The sequence below is a fragment of the Octopus sinensis genome, linkage group LG7 (assembly GCF_006345805.1).
Source record: "Octopus sinensis linkage group LG7, ASM634580v1, whole genome shotgun sequence".
Classification (NCBI taxonomy): domain Eukaryota; kingdom Metazoa; phylum Mollusca; class Cephalopoda; order Octopoda; family Octopodidae; genus Octopus; species Octopus sinensis.
The window spans coordinates 85,394,074-85,413,601 of record NC_043003.1 but is presented as its reverse complement, the minus strand read 5'-3'; the positions used below and the strand labels follow the sequence as shown (position 1 = coordinate 85,413,601).

Here is a 19,528-nt window from a genome sequence, read left to right as displayed (position 1 = left end):
TGAAGGGGAGTAACTCGCTTTCTTAAAATATATCGGACACAGGTTGTGTCGTTAACCAGATGGAAAAGACGTTTCCCTGGGGTTAAAATGTAGTAACAGTTCTTTATAGGGCAGCCATGTTCTAGTGGCAAATAAACGTTGCCGTTTAGTATTGTTACTACTTATATCCCGTTTAGAGGTTTTAGAACTAGCTAATTGTTTTGTAATTTTAAGTATGTTTGTCATCCCAAATCATATTCATGAGAATATTGTCTGCTCCATGATATTTGGTTGTCCTTTTATTTTTCTTAGTTTTTCGTAAAACATTCTTCGCTGAAATATAATGTAAGATTTTGTAACTAAGTTACTTTGGTACTTCACCTTCATCTAGTTCTTTCGAAAATTTATTCATGATTCTTCCTGGAGGATTGCTGTCAAAGAAGCTCATTGGACTTCTAACGACGTTTGTGAATATATTATCATGTATAGTAGTAGAAGCAGACATTGTAAGCTGAAAAAAAAATGAAGGCAAGAAAATACGAACTAAGTAATAAGACGAACCAATTTTTACTTGAAATCAGTTGCAACGGAGTAAGTTGAACAGAGAATAATGTCGAGTAAATATCTCGCGTTAAAGTAATAATATATGCAGTAGAATTATACCCATGAAGAGGTTGCAGAAGTGCAACGAAATATTTCAGTCTCAAAAAATTTTCGAAATAACAAAATACATTAAGTTCCTATGTGGTAAGTATCTTGTTTCAGGCAGAAATAATTGTTAGGTTTTAATGCAGTTAATACTGCTGTAGTTATTAACTCTCCAGGTTAGTGCCACTGAAGCAAATCTATGATTAAAGGCAATATCTATGGCCAACTCATCTTTTAGCATATCAGAAACTATGTATTCTTCTTTTTGTTTTAAAGACGGTAGTGTGTGACTTGAACGAATCTGGTTGCTATTTCTCTCTGATCAAGCAGTCACATAGAAACTCATTCTTTGGATCAACGGAGTTAATGTAAAATAGTGAAGAATCTTTATTAGTCGACACAGCAGTGTTTTGCTGCAGGTCAAACGGATAGGTAAGCAGCCTGAAGTTTGGACGGATCTAAGGATGATCTTCATATAATGTCAGCAAATTATATAACTGGCTCAGTTCACATAGCTGTAAATAGCAATCGCGTTACAATCAAACAAAGCAGGAATGGCATATACAGAATGCCTGGTTAGTGTGAAAATTTAAGTATGTAGGCATCAGTTGAAGGGTTTTATCTTGCGGGTACTTGGCGACCTCACTGGTGCTGGTGCCACGTAAAAAAGCATCGAGTATACTTTGTTAAGTGGTTGACTTAGGAAGAGCATCGAGCCGTAGAAACCATGCCGAAGCAGACATAGAACTCGGTGGAGCCCCCTGGCTCGTCATTGTCGAACAGTCCAATCCATGCCAGTATGAAAAAGGGACGATATATATATATATATATATATATATATATATATATATTTATTATGTCTCTCTCTCTCTCTCTCTCTCTCTCTCTCTCTCTCTCTCTATATATATATATATATATATATATATATATATAATATATATATATATATACTCACACACACATCATTATACACGCGTCACACAAATTACACACACACATCATTATACACGCGTCACACAAACTACACACAAACACACACATCGTCCTTTTTTCCATGCTGGCACGGGTTGAACTTTTCGACAAGGACAGACGAACCAGAGGGCTCCGCCAGGTTCTGTCTGTTTCGGCAAGGTTTCTACAGCTGGATGCTCTTCCTAAGTCAACCACTTAACAAAGTGTACTGGCTGCTTTTTTACACTCAGTACACACACACACACAAAATGTAGGGCGTGCGTTAGGTGGGTAGTGAAGTGAGTGGCTTGATGTGAAGATGGGGTTAAGACAGGGCTGTGTGATGTCTCTGTGGTTGTTTAATCTATATATGGATGTATGGTGAGAGAGGTGAATGCTAGAACCTTTGGCAGGGGAGCCCAAATGGTGGGAGACAATGAAGAGAAATGGCAGGTGAGTCAGTGGTTTGCTGATTATACAGCACTGGTGGCGGATTCAGAAGAGCAACTGGGGAGACTGGTGGTCGAGTTTGGAAGAGTGTGTGAGAGGTGGAAACTGAAAGTGAATGTAGTTAAAATGAAAGTGAATGTAAGTTGAAATGTTCGAGAGATGGAATGGCTGGTAGGATGAATGTGAGTATAAATGGTGAGTGTTTTTAAGTATCTGGTATCACATGTGACGACAGATGGGGTTGGATGAAGAAGTGGGATATAGAGTGAGGGAGGGGAGTAAGATACTTGGAGTTATGCAAGGTATACTGTGAGATAAAAGATTGAGTAGGAAAGCGAATAGAGGTGCGTATGAGGCGTGATTGTGCCGATAATGTTATATGGTGCAGAGACGTGGGGGTTTGAGAGAGGCGGAAAGGAGGCGACTAGATGTGTTTGAGATTAGGTATTTGAGGGCTAAGGTTTGTGTGACACGGATGGACAGGATGAGGAATGAGGAGGTGCGAAGGCGAGCAGGAATGAGAGAAGATCTAACAACCAAAATGGATTGACGAATTTTGAGGTAGTTTGGCCACATGGAGAGGATAGATGAGGAGCGGATGGTAAGTGAGGTGATGAAGGCAGAAGTGGTAAGTAGCAGAACCAGAGGTAGATCTCGGTTTGTATGGATGGATGGAGTGGGGGAAAGCTTTGGTGGTTAGAGGTGTTGGAGTGAGAGAGGCAAGAAAGTTTATAAATGATAGGAAAGCTTGGAGAGTGTTTGTGGACGGATGAGTGAATTTAATGTTGCTCAAAGGGGTACGGAACCAGAATTGATGCGGCAGGGGTAAACCAGCATATGCTGTCGGGCCCCGCTGCTGATACAGGGGTTTGCGTTCTCTGCCTTGACCCGAGCATAGGACGGGGCTCGCCTCTTTGAGCTGGGAAATGAATGGAATGCCTGGTGTGTGTCTTGTATGGCTACCCCGTCGACAAAATGGGGATAAACCGGGTTGTGTATATACATACATACATACATACATACATACACACACACAAACACACACACACACACACACACACACACACACACACACATATATATACATACATATATATATATATATATATACATACATACATACATACATACATATATATATATAATTATATGTGTGTGTATTCGTACACATGTATGTATGTATATATGTATATAAACACACACACTCACACACTCACATACACATAAACATGTGAAGGTGAATGTGTGTTGGTTAAGGTATATGTTTGTGTGTATAAAGGAAAATATGCGTGTGCGTTTAAAGGCATATATATACGAGTGTGCACATAAAAGAATACTTGAATCTTACTGTTGCTAGTGATATTCCTTTCAAAATTAGCAATACGGGTATTACGACAGCTACGGAGGAATAAACTACGAGATAAAACCAATCCCTGTTGGTATAATCAGATGTCGCATTGAGTGTGGAATTCTGGGACATGTCTCCTATATCCAAGATGTTCGGATCTGTTGTATTGGTGACTAAGTTCTGGTATATATTTCGCTTAAAGATCAAATCTGTTATACTGGTATCTGAATTCTTATACGTATCTGTTGTATTTGTGACAATTGTATTTGAATTCTGGTACATTTGTGTTGTATTTGTGACAATCAAATTTGTTGTATTGGTAATTGCATTGTATATTGATGTTACTGTATCGAACATCGCAGTCGTTGCACTGTCATTAAAAACCGAGGATTCATCAGTTATTGGCATCAAATTGCTTGTGCCCATGTATGGTGTAGATAATGTTGAATCGTTTGAATTGAGATAAAAATGAGTTGTTATTGAACGATCAGTAATATTCTCCAAACTCCCCTCTTTCATTCCAGTAGCATTCTGCAATAAAGATAGGCAAATATATTACACTAGCAGTATCACCCGGCGTTGCTCGGGTTTGTAAGGGAAATAACTATAAAGCATTTTTAGAGAGTTATAGCCAAAAAATAGCAAAAAAATGCATTAAAAATGGAAAAAATATGATGGTAAATTTTTTTAAAAATCGTTGACTAATCGTAGACATTTTTAGAGAGTTACTTCCCTTATATAATAGCAAAGAAAATGCATTAAAATGGAAAAAAATTATGGTAAATTATTTTTAAAATCGTAGACTCATCGTAGACGCGCGTTAATACCCAGAAGGGCTCGATATGAATCACGACTATAAGATACCCGGTTTTGGTTAAACTGCACCGCAAAATGTGGGAGTAGTTAGGAATCTAAATCGGAGTAGACAGACACACAACCTTACTTTTATATATAAAGATTTATCAAGAGAAAGTCTTAGCTAAAATGGATAAAAATATATTAAAGAACTACCTAGAGAGTATGGTGGAATCGATAAAAGCGACGGACAAATTATTCTGCGATATTTAATAGGACCATTCAAAAAAATACTATTATCGCTTTAATAAAATACCAACAGTGAAGGCGCGGGATCGGTGGTTAGCGTATGGAACTCAGGATCGTTAGCTTATGAATTCTTTTCTCTGACGGGTCGGTGCGTTGTGTCATTGAGCAAGGTATTTCGTTTCACGTTGTACTTGTACACTCAACTGAAAATGAGTACCGGGGGCACTTAGGCTACTAGAGGTTAACACTAGTGACAGATTGTCAGCTGTCCCGTTTACAGTGTGTGTGTTGTACTAGCAACCTAAAATGAATTGAATCCAGATATTACGTCCTTCAGCAAAATACTTTATTTCATGTTGCTTCATTCTATTAAGCTGTAATGAGTACAAGCTAGATGCTGGTGCAGCTGTCACATCCTGGATATTCCGCTTGACCAAGGGTGAGAGAGTGAAAAGGTGGGGGGATGTCTATGTCTGTTCGCAACAACATAGGCACGTAAGATATTTAGTAAAAGCACGGTACGTGTTACTAAGTCAAATTCTTTTAAAGTACTAGTCAAGTACATGGGTCAAAGGGCAGCGTTCATGACCCTTGCTGGAGCCTCCGAGAATGATAGGAATAAAGGAGGAACTTATTGGCAGACCGAAACCGAGTCACACTGCTTGTAACAGAATGCAAACCCCGCTATAAGGTCACTTTTAGCCTATGTTAGAAATACCATTAGAAAAATAAAAAGTAAATGGTGAAAAGAACGTCTTTAGTTATAGACTAGCAGTATCGCCCGGCGTTCCTCAGGTTTGTAAGGGAAATAACTATAAAGCATTTTTAGAGAGTTACTTCCCTTATATAATAGCAAAGAAAATGCATTAAAAATGGAAAAAAATTATGGTAAATTATTTTTAAAATCGTAGACTCATCGTAGACGCGCGTTAATACCCAGAAGGGCTCGATATGAATCACGACTATAAGATACCCGGTTTTGGTTAAACTGCACCGCAAAATGTGGGAGTAGTTAGGAATCTAAATCGGAGTAGACAGACACACAACCTTACTTTTATATATAAAGATTTATCAAGAGAAAGTCTTAGCTAAAATGGATAAAAATATATTAAAGAACTACCTAGAGAGTATGGTGGAATCGATAAAAGCGACGGACAAATTATTCTGCGATATTTAATAGGACCATTCAAAAAAATACTATTATCGCTTTAATAAAATACCAACAGTGAAGGCGCGGGATCGGTGGTTAGCGTATGGAACTCAGGATCGTTAGCTTATGAATTCTTTTCTCTGACGGGTCGGTGCGTTGTGTCATTGAGCAAGGTATTTCGTTTCACGTTGTACTTGTACACTCAACTGAAAATGAGTACCGGGGGCACTTAGGCTACTAGAGGTTAACACTAGTGACAGATTGTCAGCTGTCCCGTTTACAGTGTGTGTGTTGTACTAGCAACCTAAAATGAATTGAATCCAGATATTACGTCCTTCAGCAAAATACTTTATTTCATGTTGCTTCATTCTATTAAGCTGTAATGAGTACAAGCTAGATGCTGGTGCAGCTGTCACATCCTGGATATTCCGCTTGACCAAGGGTGAGAGAGTGAAAAGGTGGGGGGATGTCTATGTCTGTTCGCAACAACATAGGCACGTAAGATATTTAGTAAAAGCACGGTACGTGTTACTAAGTCAAATTCTTTTAAAGTACTAGTCAAGTACATGGGTCAAAGGGCAGCGTTCATGACCTTGCTGGAGCCTCCGAGAATGATAGGAATAAAGGAGGAACTTATTGGCAGACCGAAACCGAGTCACACTGCTTGTAACAGAATGCAAACCCCGCTATAAGGTCACTTTTAGCCTATGTTAGAAATACCATTAGAAAAATAAAAAGTAAATGGTGAAAAGAACGTCTTTAGTTATAGACTAGCAGTATCGCCCGGCGTTCCTCAGGTTTGTAAGGGAAATAACTATAAAGCATTTTTAGAGAGTTATAGCCAAAAAATAGCAAAAAAATGGAAAAAAATGATGGTAAATTTTTTTTGAGATTTAAAAAAGGTGGAGTTGCGTCCCCTAGACAGTTTGTGGTCCGTGTTTCTGATTCTCGACCACATGTCGAATTTATCGATTTTTTTCAGAACTGGGGGAACTTTTCAAAATTTTCGCTGCGTTAGTTTTGAATTATGACATTGGGCTATGTGTGTGTCAAGTTTCATCAGAATCGGTTGAAAGCCGTGGTCAGGGTGAGGGTACAAGCAAACAGACACACAGAAACACGCACAGACAAACTGCCGTTTATATAGAGAGAGATTTCCAACCGGTCAACAGATTAAGGTAATCACCCCTTGACACGAACGTAGTATCTCGCTCCGCTTCGTGGCCCATGAGAATGGAACGCTTGCTCTCTCTCTTGCGTTCTGCTGGTTAAACGGTTCATATGCTGTCAACGTTCGTTGAGTGGAGAACTGGGTATTCCGTGGTTAATGATGTGCTGGCATGAGCTGAGGATAGGGCACCGTTTGTTCGACACGTTTTTTCTGCAACTCGTCTCTTTGATTGAGCTGAAGTCCTGGATCAAACGTAGTCCGAGTCAGTGAACTTGGGATCCAGAGTGCCGTCAGGCGCTCAGAGTTCTCTGCCAGTCAGGTACTCAAGTTGGTGGATATTCTACCATTGCGTTCTACAGAGGATGGATAAGAGCAATGACGTTGTTGGGGAAATCTAGGTGTAGATGAACATTAACTGGCTGGTCTTTTCCAGAGAAGATTTGGGCTGGGGCCCATGGCCTGGCAGTACCACTGAAGATATTTTCAGCTCGCGCGACTGAAAGGACTAAAGACAGACACTTTCTTTTTCTGCCAAGGCCTCATTGATTTTCTTTCAAGTTTCACATGGAAAGGAATGTGAGAACGGAGAGGGACGTACTGTCTCCCCGACCCGCGAAATTTTTTTCCTACAAGAGTTCCGGACCCCAGTTATGAACTCATTTCCATACAGTCAATTTGAGCTCAAATATCAAACTAACTTATGAGCGAATAACAAGTGATGGGCGATAATTTAGGTCACTTGGGTAAGGAATGACCATGTTTCTTTTCTCTTTTAATAATGCTTGCTGTTTTTGTTCTTTTTTAACCATGGCTGCCTCTGCATAGTTATTTGTGTTGTTGTTTACTTTGTAAAACAGTAAGAGGAGAAGGTTGCTAGCACATCACCCTCTACCCACATTTTTCCCATCCACATCTTTACCACATGGGGCCATAACAAAATCCGATAATAGGTATAGAGGCAAATCTAATTACTTTTCTCCTAAAACCAGGCACAACTTGGTGGTCGGTCGACTAACAACCATCTTCATCTTGAGTAGAGTGTTTGTTAACTTGACATAGTCAAGGTGAGTTCTGATTGGCTGTATGCAAATGAGTTCATAACTGGGGTCCGGAACTCTCGTGGGAAAAATTTTCGCCCCTGCACAATCCTAGGAAATTTTTAAAAGGTGAGTGAATTTAGTGAGAATGACCCATGTGGATGGAACTATCCTAAGCGTGCGCCTGTAGGCTGAAAAGTACGGAGGAGAGAGGAGAACTTGTCATAGTACTCGTGGTGAGCAGGGTGACTCGAGATCTGTTGGATTCATGGATCGCTTTGGGTAACATTTCCCATTATTGAAGGATTTTGTTGTCATAATTGTTGTTGATTGTTATTATTTTGTATTGATGTACACGTGTTTATGTAAATCCCTACTGTCCTTGTCTTTTTATAATCCTGAATGGTTTTGCGGCCCTTGTTCTTTGTCTTCTTTCTCTTGTTCTTCTTAAGGTAACAAGTTGGTAGAATTGTTAGCGTGTAGGACCCAATGGTTAGTGGCATTTCTTCTGGCTCTTTATATTTAGAAATCAAATCTCGTCGAGGTCAACTGCCTTTCATCCTATCAGGATCAATAAAATAAAGTTCCAGTCAGGATGGTATACCGACACAACAGAGACAAACAGACGAAACGGAATCCTCCAAGAAGCCAATGAAAGACTGGATCTCTATCTTGACCCAAGAGACTATAAGACCAAGTGGTTCCGCTTCATCACTTGCCTGTCTCTATTGCAGGCGAGAATATCGAAGTTGTTGATGGTTTCACACATCTCGGCTCTGAGATTCATAGCGGCATTAATTGTGAGTCTGAAGTCATAAAAAGACTTGGACGAGCTGGTGCAGTTGTGGACTCACCAGAATAGGGTGTTTGATGCTGCCAATATCTGTGTAGAAGGACAAAGGTTCGGTCTTTAGGTCTCTGGCCCTCCCTGCCCAGCTCTATAGTTGCTATACTTGGACACTTTTCAAGGCCATTAGGAGCCGCCTGAACTCTTTTCGTACCAGGGTGCTTCGCAGGATTATGGGCTACCATTGGTTGGATTTAGTATCCAACCAGCGACTCAGAAATTGGGATTTGTCCTGTTCCTCGTATGATTTGGGAGTGCCAGCTTAGAATTTTTGGCTATGTTGCTCGATTTTCTGAGTTACATCCTGCTTACCGTCTTCTCTTCACTGAAGATCCGGCTGAGATGACGGATGACTCGTGTTGTTCGACCACATGCCACAAGGTCACGGCAGATGAGGAAGTATCTTCAACAAGAACAATGCTGACCAATTTTTATTCCCGAAGATGAGGTAAGAGTACAAAACGATACAATACTTGCAATGGAATGATTCCTGATAAGTAAAGACAAAATGACAAGGAACCAGAAATTACTCATTTTGCCCACCTGCCTTAGTTATGAACTCATTTGCATTTGCATAAGTGACAGTTCATAATATATGAAATAATGGATAAAGTCTTCATGCGAAATCAATTCAGGCGTCTGCCGTAGATCAGATGGCCGAGGTATCACTACAGCAAAGAGACTTCTCTCCGTTTAACAGTCAATCTTACCAGCAAGAAAGATCGTATATAGTTACAATATCGTTTTGGTCCGTGTGTACTAGTCACTAACATACAAGAAGGAAACATTCAGTTATATCGATCCCCTGTACTTGACTCGTACTTTATTTCATCTACTCCTGAAGGACGAAAAATTAAGTTCATATCGATAGGATTTGGATTTAGAATATAAATACACGGAATAAATACTTTAAGTAATATTTCAGCTGCGCTCTAACGATTCTGTCGATCCACCGCCTTTGGACTCTGTGCGTATGAGAGAGAGGAAGAGAGAGAGAGAGAGAGAGAGAGAGAGAGAGAGAGAATGCGCGCGCGCGGGGGTGAGTAAACTGAAAAGCGAATTTCTGTTGTTATACTTACCCAAGAAGTGTTAATCCAGTAGCTAAGCCACCAGTCACTGAAGACAATGGAACCAAATGTGAGGCCATAGATTAGTAAGACTAAGAAAAATAAGAAACATCCTCCACCAGCCTTGATATAACTTTGGTAGACAGAGAGAGGTACACTGTCAATAATGATTTGTTCTTTTATTGTGAGGCCGCCATCTAAAGTGAAATGGTAATAAAACAAAAGGAATAATTAAACACGCAAAATAAGAAAGGCAAGAGCGAAATCAAATCAAATCAGTAAAATGCGTAAAAAAAAAAAAATCAAAGAAAACATATTGTTTTCAAATTTTGGCGCAAGGCCAGCAAGTTCGGGAGGAGCGGGTAAGTCGATTACATCGGTCCTGATACTCAACTGGTATTTGTTATTTTTGTTGACGTTAAAAGATGAAAGGCAAAGTCGACCTCGGTGGAATTTGAACTCGGAACGTAAAAGCGGGCGAAATACCTATTTCTTTACTACCCACAAGGGGCTAAACACAGAGAGGACAAACAAGGACAGACAAACGGATTAAGTCGATTATATCTACCCCAGTGCGTAACTGGTACTTATTTAATCGACCCCGAAAGGATGAAAGGCAAAGTCGACCTCGGTGGAATTTGAACTCGGAACGTAAAAGTGTAATTTATAGTGATGTTGTTGTTACCATATTGTATAGCCGCGAATCGACAGCATCGTTAGCACGCCGGGAAAATGCTTAGAGACATTTCGTCTGCCGTTACGTTCTGAGTTCAAATTCCGCCGAGGTCGACTTTGCCTTTCATCCTTTCGGGGTCGATAAATTAAGTACCAGTTGCGTACTGGGCTCGATCTAATCGACTGGCACCTTTCCCCCAAATTTAGAGCCTTGTGCCTAGAGTAGAAAAGATTATATCGCCCCAAGCAACAGTCTAGTCCTTAATTTTATCAATACTAGTATGACGAAAGGTGAAGTTGACCTCCGCAGGATTCGAATTCAGAACGAAAAAGGCTGTGATTAAATACCGACGAGTATTTTGTCCAAAACTGTATAAATTCTGAGAGTCACAATAATACAAATTGTTTCTAACGTAAGCGCAAGGCCAGAAATTTTTGTTTTATGGGGAGGAAGTTAGTCGGTTATATCGACTCCGGTACTTGACTGGTACTTTATTTTAGCGACCTCTGAGGGATGAAAGGCAAAGATGACCTCAGTTCTGACGAAATACTGCAAAGTAATTTCTATTCTCAAACGATTTTGCGATCAACCGCCCTCGTCCACCATGATAATTACGGTTTCTAGCACGCACACATTGGCATTCATATTTTGAGGGTAGGGCATAGGCAGTTAAATCCACCTTCGGGAGTTACTTTTAATTTTATATCAAACAATTGTGAACGTCGTTGGTTAAGAGTCTCTAACGGCTCACTCACCGGTTCGCTGTATTTCCATTGCCGAGTATCATATGAAAGTGCCTGTGTAACTCAGAATAGATACTAAAAACATTTTTTTCAACGCACACATCTGGGTTTTAACTCCGACCCCTATACCTTTCGCCAGTATACCTCGAGCTTCGTCACAATTTCAACTGAGGAAGGATATGATGAAATACAACCGCACAATGTACCGCACAGTGAAATCGAAACAGGAAGCATATAGTTGTGAAGCGAACTTCTCGATTACACAGCTATGCCAGCACTCGTATGCCTTGACTAGTATTTATTTTATCGACCTCCGAAAAATGAAAGATAAAGTTAACTTCGATGGTATTTAAACTGAAAATATAAAGTTATACAACTAAAGAGCACAATGTATTTTGTTCAACGTACTTTCACTTCTGCCAATGCAATGAAGGAGAAAAGAAACGGGAAGAAGAAAACTTTAAGAAGGAAAATGTACCGTGTGGTGTTTCTTTTTGGTTTTCACCATGATCGCTTTCTCGCGAAACTGATTGCTGATCGGGTAAAGGAAGCTCTTTGCTTGGAGTTTCAACTTTATTTAGAGTTTCTGTAAAGAAAGGAAGCAATTGTTTACAACGAATATATCCAGGAATGTCATATGAAGTCTATGAAACAGGAATGACAGGTCAAATGTTCAAAGTGTATATATTACGACCGAACTTTGGTTACTTACTGATTATGGCTTATAAAGGACGATACATTCATGGCTGTTTCTAAAAAATATCAGACATATGTCCAGAAAACTGCTGCTTCTGCTTCTGTTGCTACTAATTATCATCCATCCTCTCTCTCTCTCTCTCTCTCTCTCACACACACACACACACACACATACATACATAATACATATATACATTTTGGGGGAGGGATCTGGAAAGTAAACAAACAACACAACCGTGTTGCAAAGTGGATAAATGAGCTACGGAGTGAGAACTATGCAAACATTTCACCCAAAATTTATATTAACTGGGAAATTCTGCTAACGGCTGTTGCCAAACCGCCGAACAGATAATCGCCTCGAAAAGAGCTGCTAGTCGATTATTGGTATAGAACCCCACACTCATAGCCCTCTTTAACCGCGTCAAAATATCAATGAATACTGAGACTAACGTGTCGGACTGTTGCATTCACACATATAACGCTAGTAGCTAAAAACCAGGAGACGCATATGGTCAAAAGCTAAGATCCACAGCATGCTTGAATGTAATACATATTGGGTCATCCCATAAATAATTTTTCGAAATTAAGATAAACAAAGTTCTCGTTTAATCTAAAATAAACTCTCCTTCATTTTCTACAATGCTCTTCCATCTATCTGGTAGACTTGCAAGGCCTACCTCTTCCAAAATTCACTTCTTCGTGACGAAAAATACTCCTCTAGTACTGTTATGACCTCGTCTACAGGATTCATATTCTTTCCGTCCAAATGATTTTGAAGATTGCGGAATAAATGATAATCAGATGGGGTAATGTCCGGCGAATATGGTGGGTGGGGCATCGTTTCCCATTCAAACTGCTCCAGCCTTTGGAATGTCATCCTCGTTGTATGTGGCCGAGCACTATCCTGATGGAAGAATACCTTTCATTTTGAAACCAAAGATGGTCGTTTTTCTTCTAGCGCTGACTTAAGCCGCTCAAGCTGCTTGCAGTAGATCTCCTTTGTTATCGTTTGTTTTGGGTTTAAAAGTTCGAAGTAGACTAAACCTTTCATATTCCACTAAACAGGTAACAACACGTTACGTGGGAGAAGACCTTCTTTAGCCTAGGGTGCCGGTGTTTCTCCTTTCACTACACACTGTCTTCGGTGCTTGACACTTTTATAGAGAATCCATTTCTCGTCACCAGTCCAAAAAAGGTTCATTTGTGAGGTGTGACAGCAAAGAAGAGCACATATTCACTCTCTGCACGCGATTAGACTTAGAAAGTGAGAAACCCACTGACCCAATTTGCTGACTTTTCCGATGATACGCATTGTCGATGAATGGTTGAATGACCAAATCCAAGCTTTTCTGCTAGTTCCTCAACAGTTATGATGGAATTTTGTTCCACCATGGTTTGCAGGACATCATCGTCGAGCTCCTCAGATCTTCCAGGACGAGGCTCGTCTTCTAGGCTGTAGTTTCCGGCTCGGAATTTCTGGAACCACCATTGACACAGGCTTACGCTTATTGTCCGATCCCCATATACTGCATTAATATTCCTTGCAGTTTCCGTTGCGTTGTTACCTTCATTGATCTCATAAAGCAAAATATGCTGAATATGCTCCTTTGTCACTTCCATTATAACTTTGAAAAAAAAAAATAGCTGTTAAAATTGAACTGCAATCTTCAAAACTTGCACTAAGAATAAGTGCAATGTAAAATTACTACCTGCTTTTATAGCAAGTTGATGTGGTAGTTTATCTCATTCCCGTTCCGACTTTTAGTTCATGCAATTGAAAAAACCGCATTATTTATTTTTATAAATTATATATACAAACTGCTTGAATGCACTCCTCCAGGAATACTCCAAAACACACAATGTGGTAACTGAAGAGTAGGCAGCAAGAACGAAAGGAGTTTGTTAATGTTCCAGCAACTATAGTTAATGCCATTAAGAGGCTGATAACAACATAGTCCAAGGACAGAGGCTGCCATTATTGTCACTAAAAGAATTAGGTTATCAACTGGAATATTCCATGGTGATAGCTTATCTGTAATGTTTTTCACTTTGGCAGTGAACCCCTTGTTATCCCTTTTAAGGAAATACAAAGGCTATGCGATAGGCTCTGCAGATGGAAGATAAATTTCACCCACACTTTGTCGATGACCTTAAGCTGTACTCGAGTTATATTCATAATATCAAGAGGTAGTTAGATTTCGTCGCAACATTCTCACGGGACAAGGGTATGGAGTTTCGCTAGGATAAGTTTGGTAACCAAGCGAGGAAAGATGATCAATCAGAAAGAAACATGTATATCAATGTCTATCCTATCACCAGTGATGAATGTTATAAATAACTTGGAATTGACGAGAATATTGCATATGTTGGTGCTGTGTGTAAAGCTGGAGGGAGGAAAGAATACTTCAGCAGACTTAGGTAGATATGGAAATCAGAGCAATAAAACTATATCTCACAATGGTTTTGCAGTGCTAGCGCTAATACTAACATGTGAAATATTATCCTGGATACTTGAAAAATTCCGCGACTAGGAAGATACTAAAAGTGACTGGTAGCTTTCACAGTGACAGTGACACTGACTAGATCTATATGTTAAAAAGAAGGATGGCGGTAGAAGTATAAGTCCAGACGACCTTTGAGTATGCATCGTATCACTTAGACAACACCCAAACGGATCACAAGAAAAGAAAAAAATACATAAAGGTAAAAATAAATGGGTACTAACAACAGGAGTGTCGATTTAAAGAAATGGTCAAAAGTAGCAGTTGTAATAGTGAATAAACAAAACTTAGAATGGTATAAAAATATGTAATTAATGAAGATATATATGGAAAAATATTAGAAAAATACTGAAAAACGACAATTAAATGAGACAATGTAAGTAGAGGTATTTCCAACCTTTCTCTTAATAGGGATATATTCAATACAGTTGCCCCATACACCTAGAACGTCCTGAAAATATGTAGTGTCACCGACAAATACAGTATTTAGAGACTACTTTCATCAAGAAATGTAAACCCAGAACCTGAAAAGTGATATAGCTTAATCCACCTTACAGTACAAACCTATCGACCGATATCACCGGACGCTTTCTCTCTAGTATAAGAAAGCACTTTCCCAGCCAACACAGATATAACAAAATATTCAATAAGAACGCTGTCAAGGTCAGCTATAGCTGCCTCGGTTATATAGGGTCGCAGATACTGAATTGGAATAAGGAAACTAAACATACTAACAATTTAAATCTAGCACTATAAAACTGTAATTATTAAAATAGGTCGCAATAAATTTTTCTCGAAAGAGTTCGATTACAAAAGCGGGGATACCGCAAAATCGTATATTGGGCTCACGGAATTTTTTAAAAAGGAATATCTTTATACGATCTGCAATAGAAGTATGAGGACTTTTACATCGCTAAGTATATCTGACACATGAAGGACAATGGGAAAAATAACCCGACTATGAAGTGGAGTATTTTAGCAAAGCAAGTGCCTATAACATTTGGGGTACAAGATTTAATCTGTGCATAACAGGAAAATATGAACATCCTGTCAGCAACTATCATTCTAAATTCAAGAGAGGAGACACTCCTCTTTCCTGCAGAGGAGGAAGTACAGTCTGCAAGTATTCAGACATTATCTCTCCCAGATGAATTTCATCCACAAAGAGGATAGTAACAATACAACCGTGAACCCGAAATTCTAATCAAAGGCACCCCTTGGAACCACCATTGAGTTCTTCCTCACCATTATCCTCATTACCACAGTCTACCACTGCCTCTTTTACCTTTCATTCCTATTATTCGGAACTCTCAGAGTAGCAGTAAATACATATTTTACATAAACATGGCCGTATTTAGGATCTATTGCCTTCGATGGTATCACTATATATGTCATCGACCCCTCTTTATTTATACTATATCGACTTGCCACCCTTATCGTTAGTTATCATCATTCCCATCATTATCAAAATTACGTGATATTGTATCCTTATATACTTTCAGCACCCTCTCGTTTGTTCTTCTCACCTGTCTCGACATTATGTTTCTATCTTAATTTACTCACTCAGCCTGGTGTACATAGCTTCAAGTCTTTAACTCTAACTTGTTTCACTATTTTATCCTTGTCTTTTATTTCTCTTTTCACATTTCTTACAGTCATCTAACATATCTTCTACACTCTAAATTTTATAATTTTTATTACCTTTAATTAAAAAAATGTTTCTGAAGATATCTAATTATCTTTTCAATAACGTTTTTTCCAGTATTTTTCTATATATTTTAATTTTTTCTTTGCATATTTTCATAGTCTCACCAAATTTTGCAATTTTTCTTTGTCTTATTCTTTTCCACTTTATTTTTATTCATTTCTTATTCTATTTGTCTTTATCCACGAACATAACTTCAATTGTTACTTTTTCAACTGATGTTGCTATGATTTCTTTTCTTTTCATTTTAATTAATCATATTTTTCAGTATTTTTCCCAGTATTCTTCCATATATATTTTCATTTATTCCATTTATTCCTTAAATATTTTCTGTATCATAATTTTTGCTTATACTTTATTACTACAATTGCTGCCTATTTTTGACTATTTCTATAAATCAGCACCCTCTTGTTGATATCCACTTATTTTTTTAACTGTCATGTAATTTTATTCATTTATTTAATTAATTATTTCCACTCTTTATTGTCATTAGTTCTAAAGCTCAATCACCTACTTACATGCTATTTTACTATTGAATTTTTCCGTTGCATTATTTGACTATTCTAATACCTGCACACGTACTTCATTCTCCATATCAGAACACTCCCTTAATTTCTTTCTCCTCTCCCTCTTCCTTCTAATCCTCTCCGCCTCTTCTTCTTCTTCTTCTTCTTCTTCTTCTTCTTCTTCTTCTTCTTCTTCTTCTTCTTCTTCTTCTTCTCCTGTTTCCTTTTTCTTCCCTTTGTTTCTTTCGCCCTTATATTTTCTCTCCTTCATCAACCCCATGACAGTAAAATTATATTTAGGTGGGCAACTTCCATCATTTTTCAGTGATAACTTGCCAGAAGACTACCCACAGGTGAAACTAAAAGTTACACACACACACACACACACACACAAAATTTGAAATGGAAAGTGTAGAGTGAGTTGGCTTATTACCTGAAGAACTATCCCTTGATAAATTTTTAGAATGAAAACTCGTTATAGCTCTCTTGTAGTAGCCGTCTTGTTGCATAATTTCATCGTGTGTTCCATTTTGAGCGATACGACCATTTTCTAAAACTAGGATAGTATCACAATCTTGTAAAAACTGTTCACCAAAGAAGAAGAAAAAAAAACATCCAGAAAATTAAAAAAACAACGATAAAAATAAATGAATTTTTTTATAGAACAGAATAACGTGAAAGGAGCTTCACTCTTAACATTTTGCTGTTATCTCCCTTTTTGTGATTTGCTGACATTTACCACTTGACTTCGGTTGCTGTCATTCAAATCTAATAATACTGATTTAGTTTCGTGTGCTAATTATGAAAATGAAATTCATTTTTGCCATAAATTAATTGATAAAAGTTAACAGCTTTTAAAATTTGCAAATTTTGGGTAATTTTAGTCAAACGAAATCCACTTTTATACATATGACCGTAAATCATATTAATGTCTGTTTCCATAGTAACAATCAAAGCTGTAGTCTACTTCGTTTTCATTGTAACACGGACACTATGCGCATGCGACTGCGATACTTTTATCATTGCACCCACCACCGCAAGTTTGGATAAGAATCATTTTGTGACTGACAGCTATGACGCAGAAAATGATGACCTCCAATTTCTGTTTCCCAGTCGGCTAAAAATAATCTAAATTTGAATCTCTGTAACATTTTTCTATTCTTTTTTTTTTTTTTTGACTGGAATAAATGAATCCCAAATTCGGATTCAGCGTGAAAGTTTACATCAACATACCAAACTTCAAAAATTTTCACTTGATTTTAAAATTTCCAAATCTATGACAGCAACCGAAAAGATCCGATAATTGTCTTTCTCTTGAATTGAGAATTGTTTGCGTTCTCATTCAGCACATTAGCCCTTATTTAAATTTGACATTGGCCCACTTCAATTACTTCTCGTAGCTCTTCAGATGGTAGAAAAATAGAAAAAGAGAGTGGAAATAACGAGAAAAACTGGGAAAAGGGAAGAAAAAGCGAATACATTACAAAGAACAATCCCAGCAAGAGCCGCTGACTGACCGGAAGTAGGGAGTTGTCTAAATAGGGTACATTTTGACAGGAGAGCAAATGCGAAGATAGGCATATGCCTATGTGTGTGTGTGTACGTACCCGTGCGTGCGTGCGTGTGTATGTATGTATGTATGTGTGTGTGTGTGTGTATGAGTGTGTGTGTGTGTGTGTGTTAGTGCGTGGGAGGTATGGAGAATAGTTTCCATGTCCGTCGTTCTTCGTGTAGAGTGTTGTGCGTGTTTGAGGAAACGGAAATGTGTCTGTTGTATTATTGAATTGAAAGGGATGGAAAAGGAGAGGAATGGTATGCCACTGGGAGTGGGATGAGTATGAGGGAAAAGGCAGAGTGTGACTAATTTAGCAGGCTCCAGTTAGGGTGGCTTGTGCTATAGTATGTGTGTGGGATATTCAACTCAAATGAAGAGACAAGCCATGTATTGTCACTGTCTCAAAGTCTTGAACAGGGCTGTCCAAACAGAGGAATTGGGAATACAATCAAGATAGGAAAGTCAATGGTTTATAGAAGGCGCAGTTAGTGAAAGTGTGGTGGAGTTGGCTCTCGCCAATAGCACCTTCTATAAACCATCGATTCTCATTTCTAAGGAGTTGTTACTGTACTTACCAAATTACGAGCCCACAACTCACTGTATGTCTTCGTTCAATAATTTTTTTTTATCGATATGAGTTTCGGAGTTGTCTCTCTCTTATTGTCATTGATAAATATCATTAGCGCTACTTAATTTTTCTTCACTGTGGACGTAATTTTAATTGATTATACATGTTTTTGAGGGCTCTCAATAAAAGTAAACGAATCGTCACCGATACATTCTTCCTCAATAAGCCATCTTTGGCAAATTTTTCTTTTGCTATAAGTAGAATGATGATAATGCTGTGCATGATGATGATGATGATGGTGATTATTAGGATGATGATAATGACGATGATGATGCTGATGATGGCCGTTATGACAAGGTAGTGGTGATGACAATAGTGGTGATGAAAATGGTGATGATAATAAAAAAACACTAAAAAAACAGATTGAATAAGGTGATGATGGTGATGATGAGAGGAGGAAAAAGTGGAAAGATTGGATGACGATAGAGGTGACTGTTTATAATTTACCTGTAACTGATGAGTACATATAATGATTGTGCTGTGGTAGAGGTATTTCTTGAGACAAGAGTAGAACAGATGTTTCGCCACCTTGACGTCAACTGCTGAAAGTGGGTCATCGAGAAGGTAAATATCTCGCCCGCTGTACACAGCGCGCGCCAGACTCAGTCGCTGTTTCTGACCTCCGCTCAAGTTGGCACCGCGATCACCGATCTGGAAGAAAATTAAATAAAAGAAAGAAAAATACAAAAATATGCTGAACTGTTATTACTCCCTTTTTATGTTGGTGTTTAATCACAAGTAATTTCTGTTAGAGTAAAGCCACTACACTTTCCAAGTTGTATGCAAAAAGAAAAAATTCCGGGTGTGCACAATAAATTCATGTACA

At 38.5% G+C, this 19,528-nt stretch overlaps 1 protein-coding gene across 3 annotated transcripts in view; it reads right to left on the bottom strand.

Moving 5' to 3' along the window:
- The window catches only part of LOC115214210 (multidrug resistance-associated protein 9-like), a 129,687-nt gene that overhangs the window by 31,828 nt on the left and 78,331 nt on the right, over positions 1–19,528 (bottom strand). For all 3 annotated transcript variants that reach the window (XM_036504870.1, XM_036504869.1, XM_029783319.2), the window contains exons 18-23: positions 19,150–19,353; positions 16,953–17,103; positions 11,590–11,697; positions 9,705–9,889; positions 3,377–3,907; positions 361–490 (exon numbers count right to left, since the gene is read on the bottom strand). In XM_036504870.1, the coding sequence (XP_036360763.1) occupies positions 361–490; positions 3,377–3,907; positions 9,705–9,889; positions 11,590–11,697; positions 16,953–17,103; positions 19,150–19,353 (1,309 nt within the window). The remainder of the gene's footprint in view (positions 1–360; positions 491–3,376; positions 3,908–9,704; positions 9,890–11,589; positions 11,698–16,952; positions 17,104–19,149; positions 19,354–19,528) is intronic.